This window comes from Sus scrofa, chromosome 13 (assembly GCF_000003025.6).
Source record: "Sus scrofa isolate TJ Tabasco breed Duroc chromosome 13, Sscrofa11.1, whole genome shotgun sequence".
Classification (NCBI taxonomy): Eukaryota; Metazoa; Chordata; class Mammalia; order Artiodactyla; family Suidae; genus Sus; species Sus scrofa.
In genome coordinates, this window is record NC_010455.5 from 156,662,818 (window position 1) to 156,676,948 (window position 14,131).

Here is a 14,131-nt window from a genome sequence, read left to right on the forward strand (position 1 = left end):
AGAATGAAAGACTCTGACCTATTTCCCTCTGTACCTGTAGCCTCCTGACTCAAGGCTTTTCTATTCTTGTTTTTCTACATCAAAATCTGGCTTTTGACCAAGTTGTTTATCATCACTGTGCCATTAAATCATTTAAAAATATTGTTCAACTGAAGCAGAATGTTACACCCCCAGTCCCTTGTGACTAGGAAAAAATAATAACTTTACCATAGTGATAGAAAACTCTAGAATTCAAGAGGGAAAGTTTTTACACAATCACCACATTTAATTAAAAATATTTGGCAAATCCATGTGACTCTGTTGTAATGTGGATGTAAACCTGTCTTGGAGTATGTGTTTTGGGAGTCATGAGTAGATACATGACCATAAACAAAAGGCAATGGCCTCAGTCCATGTACGAAGTTCTTTGGCTCTATGTGATACCACCTTTCCTGGGAATCATCAGCATTTGTTCAGGTAATACTTCAGCAGGAGGCAAGGAAGCCTAAGATTCTGGGGCACCAGAGTCCAAGAGAGAAAGCATAAGGCAGGGACTGAAGGCAAATGGGACCCAACAATGTAGTGACCAAATGATCTACAAACAGGAAACATGACAGGTCCTTCAGGACTGCATAAGCATCGAGATTTTTGGATTCCTTTTTTTTTAATCAGTTGCATAAATTTTTTAATTTGATTTATTTTTTTATATTGATTTTTATTTTTGCCATTATAGCTGGTTTACAGTGTTATGACAATTTTCTGCTGTACAGCAAGGTGACCCAGTCACACATACATGTATACATTCTCTTTTCTCATATTATCCTCCATCATGCTCCATCACAAGTGACTACATATAGTTCCCAGTGCTATACAGCAGGATTTCATTGCTTATCCATTCCAAAGGCAATAGTTTGCATCTATTAATCCCAAATTCCCAGTCCATCCTACTCCCTCCCTGTCCCCCTTGGCAATCATAAGTCTATTCTCCATGTCCATCAACAGATGATTGGATTAAGAAGATGAGGTATATATACACAGTGGAATACTACTCAGCCATAAAGAACAAAATAATGCCATTTGCAGCAGCATGGATGGAACTAGAGACTCTCATGTTAAGTGAAGTAAGTCAGAAAGAGAAAGACAAATATCATATGATATCACACATCTGGAATCTAATATATGGCACAAATGAACCTTTCCACAGAAAAGAATTCTTGGATTCTTAGTTCTGAAGTAGGAGAATCCAAGGCAGACACCTGACTAGTTTGAGCCTGTTTTAATTTGGGGGGAGCGAAATTAAAACTGAGCTCTTGCTATAGGTAATAACAATAACAATTATAGATGTATTGATAGATAAATGATAGATAAACAACAGATAGATGGATAGATAGATGACAGAAAGACAGATGATAGATAGATAGACAGATAGATAGATAGATAGATAGATAGATAGATAGATAGATAGATAGATACCTAGTATGGTTTCCATTAGATTGAGTTTTGATATTCTCAACAAATTCTGCTACCTTTGTAAGTCCCTTAAGAATAAAAATGATTTATGGAGTTCCCGTCGTGGCGCAGTGGTTAACGAATCCGACTAGGAACCATGAGGTTGCGGGTTCGGTCCCTGCCCTTGCTCAGTGGGTTAACAATCCGGCATTGCCGTGAGCTGTGGTGTAGGTTGCAGATGCGGCTCGGATCCCACATTGCTGTGGCTCTGGCGTAGGCCAGTGGCTACAGCTCCGATTAGACCCCTAGCCTGGGAACCTCCATATGCCACGGGAGCGGCCCAAAGAAATAGCAAAAAGACAAAAAAAAAAAAAAAAGAATAAAAATGACTTAAACATAAAAACAACATGAGAAAGCAAGAATAAAATGAGACTTACGAAGCAAGCTGGGTATTATTAACCAGGTATTCCAATGGATAACTACAACTAAATTTGTAAAGAAGCCCAGGTAGATAGCTGATGATCGTAGGTGGGTCTGGAGTATCAATATATCCTGAAATATTTCCTATTTGTACTGAAGTTGCATTTCCATAAGCACTGACTCCAGGAATTGTGGATACCTGTTAGAATGGTTGATCAAGCATAGTGATTAAATAGCTACATATAAATCTAGGCAATTCATGTGCAAAATAAAACACTAGACTAGATCATTTCTAGGGTCTATTTCAACTATAATGGCATGGTTTTGAAATTATATACATATAGTGCTACTTATAAGTGATCATATGTGTCTTTAAAACAAAATTTCATATTTATGAAAGATACTTACACATTATATATATTTCATAAATAAGAAAAGAGAGATTATATGTTCAGAGTGCTACAATAGGAATCTGAAAACAGTCCTGGGTAAAGTCCAAACCCCATGGCATGACCTAAAAGACCCCTGTTAATCTTGTTTTCCATGTCAGTTTTGTATCTCCAGGCTCCCATTCCTAGTTAATAATGCCCCAGCCCCAAGGCCCTTGCTCTAGCCTTTGCACATATGCCTCCTGCTTCCTCTCTCCCCCACCTCATCCTACTTCTCCCCTGGATCTCATCCTCCCTGAAAACTTCTCCCAAGTCCCCCACAGCTTCTGTCTCCATCACCAAAGTAATCACAGTGCCTGAGCAGTCTGACTCAGCATGTCCTCATCCATCACTAGAGCTCTCGGAGGGCAGAGGACCTTCTTGGTCTTGTTTGTGTCTGTGCCTTCCACATAGCTTAGTGACATGAGCATTTTGGGGCACCTGAGATAAATTTCAAACAAATGAGTTAAGGTTACAAATTTTCTGAAGGTTATTCTCAGGGTGCTCCTCTGTGGTACATGAAGATCCTCATCCCCAGGGCAATAGTTCATAGATAAGTTGCAGAGGAATCACAAACTCCTAGAATTGATATAATAATATTGTCTATGTGTATATTTTCCTAGGACTGATTAGCATTCAATGGATTCTCCAACCCTACTAAAATTTAAGAACCACCATTTCAGGATTAATCAGTAATGTTATTGACCTTAGTAATACCGTACAGGAATACAACTTCTCCCACCACGTCAAATACAGTATTATTCTCAATAAACATTTTAGCAAATATTATGGAGACCTGTAACACTTAATTTTCAACAAGAGAAGCCCTTTATACGTGAAACTAGGAGCACAAGGGCAAAGTTGAAGCAATTGTCTAACTGATTCATGAAGAGACCCAGAGTCATTACAAATGAAAACATTTTGATTCTAATCCAAAGGACTTAATAGTCTACTTAATGTTTCTCATATCCAACTATTCTTGAAGCAGATCCTAAAGCTGGTGGCATCTAAGGCAAAAATTAAAAATAAGTAAATCCCCTCAATTCATTGATTGCCTGCCTGACTGGGCAGCTAAACATACACGTGTCTGTGAAAAAAAAAAAAAAATATATATATATATATATGTATGTGTGTATATATGTGTGTGTGTGTATATATGTGTATATATATATATATATCAATTTTTATACCAGAGTTTTTGTATCAGCTCTTTAAAAAAAGAAAGAAAGAAAAGGAACATGCATATGTACACACACACACACACAGATGCTTGCCTTGGCATTTCTCCTGAATTGCTTTCTCAGCAGCAGGGCAAAGTGAATCCAAAGTAGAAAGCTCCTTGAAGGAGAGGCCTTGGGCTACTAGGGAGGAGGTGACCTGCCCCTCTCTACCTGGGGCCCTCCCTCGATGAGGAAGCTCAGCCAGGTAATAATAATCCACCTCCAACGCTCTTCCTCAGTCTCCCTCAGGTCCCCTTCATAACCTCTCTGCACACAACTCAGAGAGATGAATAAACGTTTTTAATAAAAAAGAGTCAACAATACTCAAGCTGTCGACTTAGAGAGAACTGCCCTTGGGGAAAAGATAAAAGAGATTCAAAGAAATCTCTTTTTCCTGTCTCCCATCTCCCACCAAGTCTTAAAAGCCTTGCCCTTAGAATAATCAAGCCTTCTCCCTTAATCCCAAACAGTAATTTATCCAAGAGGAAAAGCCAGACTCTCCTTCTCTGGGCTAAGTAGTCATTCTCATTGAATCTCCTTTTTGTTTTTGCTGGGATTTACCCATAAGACTATATTTAAACAAACAAAAGAAAAATAGTGCTCAATGAATTTCAGTGTAACACCACTTAAATCACAATATTTTTGTTTCAATTAATTTTAATTCTCAGGAGAGTGAATGAATGCTTCTTTCAATTCTATTTTTGGTATTCCATGCATGAAGAAATAAATGAACAGTATAGACTACTAGTTCTGATTCAAGGTGGAAATACTTGAAGTGGTCTTTTGATTTTTGCAATGACTGATGAGAGCATGCTACTGGGATTTTGTGGGTAAAACTGGGTCTGATAAATATTTTGAAATTCAAAGGATAGTCCCACACAATGAAGAATTTTACACTGGAAATGCTGATAGTTCTCTTCTACAAAACAGTGTGTGGGTCATTCAATGGTAAATATGATTCCTAGAAAATTCTAAGTTTCCCATTCTATATTCATCTTTCTTTTTTTTTTTTTCTCTTTTTCTTTTTTTCTCTCTTTTTTCTTTTTTAGGGCAGCTCCTGTGGCATATGGAAGTTCCCAGGCTAGGGGTTGAATCGGAGCTGCTGGCCTACATCACAGCTACAGCAAGGTGGGATCTGAGCCACATCTGTGACCTAAGCTGCAGCTTCTGGTAACACCAGATCTTTAACACACTGAGCAAGGCCAGGGATCGAACATCCTCACAAAATCTATGTTGGGTTCTTAACTCAATGAGCCACAGCAGGAACTCCTATATTTAATCTTTCTTTCTGAATGAGATCAGAAAGAAGCAATAAGCCAAATGATTCACTGCCAAACTCATTGGAGCAAACTATTTTTGTATGAGAAGATACTTCCATAAAAACCTGAGGAACGTAGCTAATGATAAACTGTAGAGAAATATTCCTCAATGTCAGTTACACAATATAATACTCTAGGCAGTCTTCGTTCCCTCAACAGCCAGCTACAATAAATAGGACCACTACTGGAAAATAAAATTGTGTGTTTGGGAGCAGAAGCCTCATATAGGCAATGGGAAGTGATTCATTCACTTTTATTAGAACTTTTTTCTCAAAAGATTATTTGGACTTCTGATTATTTCATGAAATGGGGAGATTTTTTTAGTTATGATCCCCAAACCTAGCACACAATTTCACACTTAATCTTACCACTAAATTGTTTCCACAGCCTTCCAAGGTGCTGAGATTGATGATGAAAATGACCACTGCAGGAAAGGTGTTATTATTGATGAACCCCCTGCAGTGGGAATCCCCATGCCTTCCGTTCAGTGCCAGGTCTGTTTCAGAATAACCGGAGAAAAGTACTGTGCAAAAATTAATCTTCATTGTAATGGCCTGCACCCCACAGTAGACATTGATGTCTCTTTCCGCTGAAATAAAAAATATTAAAAAAAGTCATAAAAACACAGTACAGGGTCCAAGAATAAACTTATGCATTTGCATCCCCTTGATCTGTTTAACTCATTCCTGTACTTGAATATACCCTAATCCAATGTGAAAGTATTAAGAAAAATAACCGTGAAAAAGAGTCTTTGATTTGGTTATTTAGGAAGAGATCTTTGAGCATAGAGATGACAGTTCATCTCTGTTTCTTGTGCCTGGTATACAGTGGATACACATTAAATGTTGGTTAAGTAGCGTCAAATGATTGGAGAATTGAGTGAAAAAATAGGTCATGGAGGAAATTCACAAGAGGGTGACTGAATTATTTAAATCAGTTGTCTATTGTGGTAAGCCTCACTTCAAATGATGCATTTTCCCAAGTTTAAGGAAGGAGTAGTTAAAAATCCATCCTAAGCCAAACTGGTGAGCACTTTAGTATTTTGTAACCTGTCTTACCCAGGATGTAGAAACAAAAGCCATCCATACAGATTCCACTTTATCTTATTGTACCAGAGAGGAAGAGGATGAAAACTAATCTACTGACATTACAGTCAGAAATGCATGGCCTACCATAAGAAAATTTTGCCAATGACTATGTCTCAATAAAAACAATGAACTAGGCATGGAGACATAAAACATAATCAGCAGTTTTCCATGATTCATGAGTTATCAGTGATGGGATCCATTCCAGGTCTATCAGGTAAAGAGTCACACACATACATGCACACACACTCACACACATTTTCATATCTCTATTTAGTTATTTTTCTACATGTACCAAAGAAAATATATGTAGAAGGGAGTTCCCGTCTTGGGGCAGTGGTTAACGAATCCAACTAGGAACCACGAGGTTGCAGGTTCGATCCCTGGCCTTGCTCAGTGAGTTAAGCATCCGGCATTGCTGTGAGCTATGGTGTAGGTCGCAGACATGGCTAGGATCCCGTGTTGCTGTGGCTCTGGTGTAGGCTGGCAGCTACAGCTCCAATGAGACCCCTAGCCTGGGAAATCTCCATATGCCGTAGGAGTGGCCCTAGAAAAGGCAAAAAGACCAAAGAAAGAAAGAAAGAAAGAAAGAAAGAAAGAAAAAGAAAATATACATAGAAAATGGAGAGTTTGGCTGACACTGAGTAATTCCCTAGTGATAGAAGCTTTTACTGCTTTTGGTCACTATTACAGGTTGAATTGTATCCCTCCCTTTAGTTTAGAGGTGGTCATACTGGAGTAGGGTGGGGCTCGAATCCAATTTGACTGGTGTTCTTACAAAAGGAATGTCATGTGAAGGGACAGAGACACAGGAAGAATGCCATGTGAAGACAAAATTGAAGTGATATACCTACAAGCCAAGGAACAGCAAAGCCTGCCAGCAAACCGCCATAAGCTGGGCAGAGCCTCAGAGGGAACTCAGCCCTACGGACACCTTGATTTTGATCTGGCCTCAGCAATTATGAGGAAATAAATTTATGTTGTTTTAAGTCACTCTATTTGTGGAACTTTGTTACAGCAAACTTAAGAAATTAAGACAGTAACCTTACCACTCTTTTAACACTCTTGCATTTATCACTGAGATAAGGAATCTAAAACATACATTTGGTTCTCAAAAATTGAAAAACAAAGTAAAACTGATTAGGCTGTTTGGAGACATTGTCTTTATTGTTCAAAAAAGGAAAAACAAGCCAAAAAAATTTTTTGGTAAATGACAGGATAGTCATCTAAGTAATACATAAATGTTATTCATGATTTTTTGGCATAAAGTTGATTTGCTTAAATACATCAATTCTAATCTATGGGTAAAAGTGTTCAATAGCATATTTCTTTGAAGTATTTACTTTCTACACTGGCTTTCTGTTGGCAAAGTGAGTCATAGTTTGAGGATATGAATAAATCAAAATATAACTTCCTATGTATGATTATGGTTTTACACTCAATACAACAAAGAAAAAAGTCTGTTCATAGCCAAAGATAGAAAGATGGAAAATCTTTGTCATTGCCAAAAGGCAAATATGAGGCTAGTTATTATGGAAAACTCCAAGCAATATTCCCTTTGTAGGTGGAAAATAAAATGAATTCATTATAAAATACACTGTGTCAACACAGAAGATAACAAATACCACTTCAAATTGGGAACATATCTCTATTAGCTTTCAACATTAGCTGTTTAAATGCAACTATCATTTTCAAATGATGCTTTCCTAAAAGAATGAGTTCATTTTGACAAATGTTTGTCTGCAAACTTCAAATTTCATCTTAAATTTATTGCCTTTTCTCCATCTATATGCTATTCCTTGGGCTTTGCCATCATTATCTTTTCCCCTAGAATTTTACATTAACTTCCTAATTGGTTTCTTATTTCTACCCTCAATGTCCTCTGGTTAGTACAGCTGTTAAAATGTGAATCCAGTCAGATCACCTCTTTGCTCAGATCTTCAACAGTTGTTTGTTTCATTTGGACCAAAAGTCCATGTCTTGGATCAGGTCCTCAAGACTATCTGTGACCCATGACCTGCCTACCTCTGCTCTCATCTTCTCTCTGCCATCTCCCTTGCTCCCTACATCTGCCTCACTGAGCTTTTTTTTTTTTTTTTTCCCAGTTATTTAAAAGTATCACACTGATAGAAGCTAGAACAGCAGTTACGTCTGTGGGAGAACTGCCTGGTATATGGGAAAAAAGGAAAGCTTGGAGTGTGTTAAAATTGTTTTCTATCTCAATCGTGTTGTATATAACATGAGTGTATACATATGTTAAAATTTCAAGCTGCACTCTAAAAACTGGTACATCTTATTTTATATAAATTTGCCCCTCAATAAAATGCTACAAGCATTTTAAAAAGCCTAATACAGGTTTATACAAGGCCTCAAATGGGTGTTTTTTTCCTCTGCTGAGGATGCTTCTCTATCCCCAATCTTTGTCTGAGTAACTCCTACTCAACCTTCAGGTCTCGAATTTCACTGTCTTTTCCCCAAAGACTTTCCTGATCCCAAATCTAAATTGTGCTACTGTTTTACACTATGTGTTGACTTAGAATCATGTATGCATTTGTGTAATTGTCTTCTTAATAAATTAAAAGTCCTAGACAGCAGAAAGTTTTGATATTCACTGATGTACTCCAGTGAGTAATTAACTAATAAATCACATAAAGTATGGAGTAGTAGATTGCTCTGAGGACATTCAAAGTAGTAGTCCTTTTTCTCAGGTAGATTACAGTCCACAGGAAGAGATAGATGTGGCCCACATTTACAGAAAGATTGGGCATCGAAAGAGATCAGATAATTAGAACAGCTTCCTGGAGAAGATAGCATTGATCTGGGTTTTGAAGTATCAGCAGGAGTTTGCTACATAAAAGAGTGGGAAATTCATAACACAAAGGAGACATCATGAATCATGACAAGTGTGAAACAAACATTCTCAGGCTGTTTAGGAGCTGGACTGTTTCATTTCCATTTAAATTTAAAAAGCAAAGGAGGAAATGGAGGGAAATGAGGCCAAGCGGTGAGCGCACAGGCAAGACCAGCACAAACCTTCACATACAAAGTGGTCTCCTTAATGTAACAAAATGTCTTCTTGAAAGTGAAATCAAATTCTCAAATACTAGACCTTTCACTAAGAACGCTATGCCTAGTGAAAAAGAGAACAAATATCACTGTATAACTTGGCATACCATAAATGTATCAAAGTGAATACTTATTGCTAAATGTTGCAAAAAGAGGTATCATTCCTTTAATTTAAACCAGCTAAAGATTTTATCTTCACTGTTTTTTTGAAAGGAATTAATTGATGCCTATACTAGATTTACAATGGCACTGATTGCTTTGTCCAAACATAGAGCTCTCTAGTGTTTTCTACTTTATAACTGGAGATTTGTAACCCCTGCAATATAATTTGCTACAAGCTCACCCCACTTGGGGAAATGCTAACACATGAAAGTCTTTCTAAGAAAAGAGATCTGTTCAAATCCATTCTCAACCAGTTTTCTAAACACTTTTCACTATCCCTTCCCAGGAACATTTTTCCCTGGTTGTAGATACTAAAGACACCTATTCAGCCCAACTTTTCCATTTGTGAGGCTTTAAGGGGAAAAAAATGCTACATCAAGTTACCAAAGGGCAATTTTTGCCAAAAGTAGAGAATTTTTTTCAGAGTTACTAAACAACAGTTGCTCTCAACAACTAATTTTTTTTTAGCTTTTTATTTTCCAATCCCTAGCCTGAATTGCAACATCCCTTTGAACAATACTTAACTATTAAACGATCCAAGGAATACAAGCTAATGGCAGAAATAATCAGGAATAAATACCTTCACATGTTTGGTTTTCAATTTCTATGTCTAAAGAGATTAAATATGTTTAAAATGGCAGGCCTACACATAGATTTTATGTGCAGTTATGCTGCCAAAAAAGGGTGATTTTTAACCAAGATATTTAACCAAGATAAGCTTTTCATGGTAATAAAAAATGAAGTATTCAACTGAATTCAGATAAAAATAAATGTTCTACACTCCTATCACCTATCAATCAAGCAATGAATTTGTCTCAGATTTTCTAAAACTATGCAAATTAAAGTATCCTGTCACACTAAACATCCTGTTACCATCTACCTCACCATATATAAAGATGTACCCTGATTTGGAGTTCATAGAATATGGTTATTATCTAAAAGGGAGTAAAGAGGGGATGGATACAATTCTATATTAGTGAATAAAAATATCACTCTACTTCTTTATCTCCAATAAAGTTCCATTCCTAGAACACCTAATTACACTTTTCCTAATTACCCTACATGACAATATATTTTCAGCATATCATTCACATATCTAACAAGTCTATATAACTCTATTCTTTTTCTCAGCAATTCCATATTCAACTGGCTTATATCCAATGGCATCCAGATGGGGCTAAATATTTCCTGGCATAATAAGGGCACGGATCAATGTAAGTATTCAAATAATTTGCCTGGCAACACCTCAAAACTGAACTGTACTCAGAACTTCAGTGCAGTGGCTCAAAATGTTCCTTCACCAATTGATCTGAAAAAGTAAAAATCTGTATGAAAAGCAATTCTGTGGGTCAGTGTATAAAGTTTAAAAGGGGGTTGAAGACAAAATCAATGCCATTAATTTTATACAAGCTAGAAGCTATTTGGTCTTATTTATTTTCAAGATCTAAACTGCATGACATTGCATGTCAACAAAACATCCCCCCAAAACATTTATCGTATACATATTATGTGTTAGTTTCTGTGCTGGATTTTGAATATAGAGACATTAATAAGACTCCTTTACTTCAAGGAACTCATGGTTGGATAAAGGAGAAAGAGAAAAAGCAGACAAAAAGCAAACGATTACAATGCAGCCTGAAAATGATATGATAGAAGTTTTAATTCCATGTTATATACAGTCACGTCTTGGGCAGAGTTGTTTGGAAGGGATTGTTGGAAAGAAATGAAATAATTCCAACTGGCTAAATTTTATAAGAAATTGGCCAGGTGATGGCATGAGGAGAAGGGGATGTGAAAATGATGCTCAGGTTTCACTAATGCTTAGAAACCTGAGCATCATTTTTACTGAGGTAAGAGATAGAGGAAGGAAAAAAATGACGGGCTCAGTTTTTCAGAGGCTGAAGTACATACGTGACATTCAAGCAGAAATATACAAAAGGCAACTGGAAGAGTCTAATATTTGGAGGAGAGAAAAGAGTAAGAACTATAAATTTGATAATCACCAGTACTCAGTACGTCCACTATAAATAGCAGCAATAGATGAAATATATATTGAGAAATGGAAAGAGAAATGGGCTGAGAATAAAAAATAATTTCTAAGGTGTCCTTTTATAAGACTTTTCCTCATTTTTTCAATGAAATATAATCATCTTCTTTTGCTCTATGCCACATCACCTTAACTGTGAGTCTACTATCTCACTTACTTCATACCTGGGAGTAGCTATTTGTTTTCCCAGTAGATTATGAAATCATTGAAAGCTCTGGGTTTTCCCAGAGTGCTTAATACTCAGCAAATGTTTATTAAAATATATTTAATTAAACTCTTTCACAAACAGCATGCATGGCTCCTAACTTTTTAAAATAAATTGTCAAGATTCACGAGGAAAATACAGGCACAATGATAGCAGTTCATCTCAACTGCTTATCCAGAACTCATATTTCCTCTCAGTATGCTGCCAACTGCCTGAGACAATTCCTGTTTTCAGAGTTTTAGATGAACATTAAAATGATAACTGTCAGATAATTTCTTATTCAACACATTAAATAGTATCAAATTAATGGATTTTTGCTATTTGTTTAGGTATTTAGCCTTAGCCTTGGCAATTAATTACTTTGATTTATTATTAATAATGAATTTTTAAAGTCATTTCTCCTTAATGTCAATAGATTTGTTGATACTATTGTCATTAATACCAAGCAAGTACATGACAGCCAGCTCGGGTTGGCATAAACACTGTGGTTATATAACAACATATTACTCTCCAATCAGCACTTCTTATGAATATGTATTACAGAGCATCTTGTTAAAATGCGGATTCTGAGTCAGTAGATCTGTGATGGGACGTGTTTTTTGCATTTTTTTATAAGTTTCCAGGTGATGTGATGTTGCAAGTAAAGTAGAGCAAAATTTGCCACTCCAAAATATGTCTCTTTGGCATAAGGATTAACTTAACTTGATTATTTTTAAGAAATAGTAGATATAGGAGAATTTCTGAAAACAGGTGGAAGTTACCCTTCTGAAAGAGAATTTATATTTATAAGGGAAATCTCCATTACTAAGTGTGCCTCCCTCTCCATACCAGAAACTCTTACAAATAAGAGGCTACTGACTTAAATCTGCATAACAACAATATACTTGTTTACAGTGCTTTGCCTGATAATCTCCCATAACTGGCTTCCCCTCCACCACCCCACCAACATCTCTTGTCTGCATCTGGAGGTGGTATTTAAGGTGGTGACTTGGGCCATTTCAGGGGGTCACTCAGTTTTTCTGGGTATCACCCATAAATGTAGGAGGTTTACATGTTATCAAACTTCTATTCATTTTTCTACTGCATCTATTGTTTATTAGAGGAGGTCACAGCCAAGGACCTAGAAGTATACAGGGAAATTGTTTCCTCCCCTAAACAAGTCTCTTAACCAATCGGGTTGCTAAGTCACAATTATATACATTTTCACTGGGCAGAAGCTAATCCTTAATCCATCTGGCAGGATTAAGAACACCCATCAAATTGTATGGTTTATATGCTTACAGGAGGAAGAGGTTTGAATGAAAAATGGACAGGAGAGAGAGAGAGTAATCATGAAGGGGATGAGTGTGTGTCTGATTCCCTTCTTTTTTGAGGAACTAAGTGGTTTTGAATTACAATGAATGAGGGCTCATGAAAGGCTTTGTAAGACTGAGTCCACATAAATCTATGATAAATAGTGCTCAAGTGGCAATATGTGAAATAAAATTGGGAGGAGGTTCAGTCTTCTCCTACCTCACCACTACCCATTCCACAAACCACAACAGTTTTAAAGAGGAGCAGGACAGTCACCTCTAATGGCAACTATGCTTTGGGCACCCTCTGAATCAATTGAAAGAGACATGGGATGGGTGTGGGTGAGTCTGTTGTGAGCAGATGAAGGCTCAGTGCAGTTCAGACACAGGTATTCCTGTGAATACGATCACACCTGTATCTATGGGCTGGCTTATATACACTTAAAGGTAGCATATTGGTTTAAAACTGATCCTATGAACCCAAACCTACTAAATATAACAGGAGGAGCCTTTTCTGTCTGCTGAAGGGTGCATTACTTTGTGGTACTATAGAAATCTCACCTGGAAATATAGGATAGTCATTCCTCAGTATTCATGGGAGATTGATTCTAGGACTACCTCCGGATACCAAAATTAAAAAGCAATCTGTGGATGCTCAGATTCCTTACATAAAATGGCATAGACAGTATTTGCAATAACCTACTCACACCCTCCTGCATACATTAAATCATCTTTAGATTACTTATAACACCTAATATAATGTAATATAAATAGTTGTAAATATAAAATATATGCTATGTAAATATTTGCCATGCAGTAAATTCAAGTTTTGTCTTTTGGAACTTTCTGGCATTTTTTTCCAAATATTTTCAACCTGAGGTTGGTTGAATTTGTGGAACCTGTGGGTATGAAGGGTCAACTTTAATTTATTTACTAGACTCCAATAGATATTCCAAAATGATATAATTTTAGCAGATTATAAAAGTAATTTATATATCATTTCCATTTCTATCTATATAAAATGAGAGTAGCAATATTTGGGCATACATAAACTTAAAATTGCTTAGAAAACAGATGCTATATTTGTTGTGTTAACTCATTTAAAAAAATTACTTTTCCTCTTGAGTTTTTGTATAATATTGAGGTTTTGTTACTAAAAAAGCAAGATGTTTAAAACAAGTATTAGTGTTTCATCTACACAAAATACAGATAGTTGATGAAGAATTTAAAGTGGATTAATAATTCAGGAGTTCCCGTCATGGCGCAGTGGTTAACAAATCTGACTAGGAACCATGAGGTTGCAGGTTCAATCCCTGCCCTTGCTCAGTGGGTTAAGGATCTGGCATTGCCGTGAGCTGTGTTGTAGGTTGCAGACGTGGCTCGGGTCCTGTGTTGCTGTGGCTCTGGCATAGGCTGGCAGCTACAGCTCCGATTAGACTCCTATCCTGGGAACCTCCAT

The 14,131-nt window shown here is 36.8% G+C and overlaps 1 protein-coding gene across 1 annotated transcript in view; it reads right to left on the minus strand.

The window, feature by feature from the left end:
• The window catches only part of ZPLD1 (zona pellucida like domain containing 1), a 43,961-nt gene that overhangs the window by 20,621 nt on the left and 9,209 nt on the right, over positions 1 to 14,131 (minus strand). Inside the window, exons 2-3 of the mRNA XM_021070499.1 lie at positions 5,184 to 5,404; positions 1,866 to 2,047 (exon numbers count right to left, since the gene is read on the minus strand). Of these exons, the coding sequence (XP_020926158.1) occupies positions 1,866 to 2,047; positions 5,184 to 5,404 (403 nt within the window). The remainder of the gene's footprint in view (positions 1 to 1,865; positions 2,048 to 5,183; positions 5,405 to 14,131) is intronic.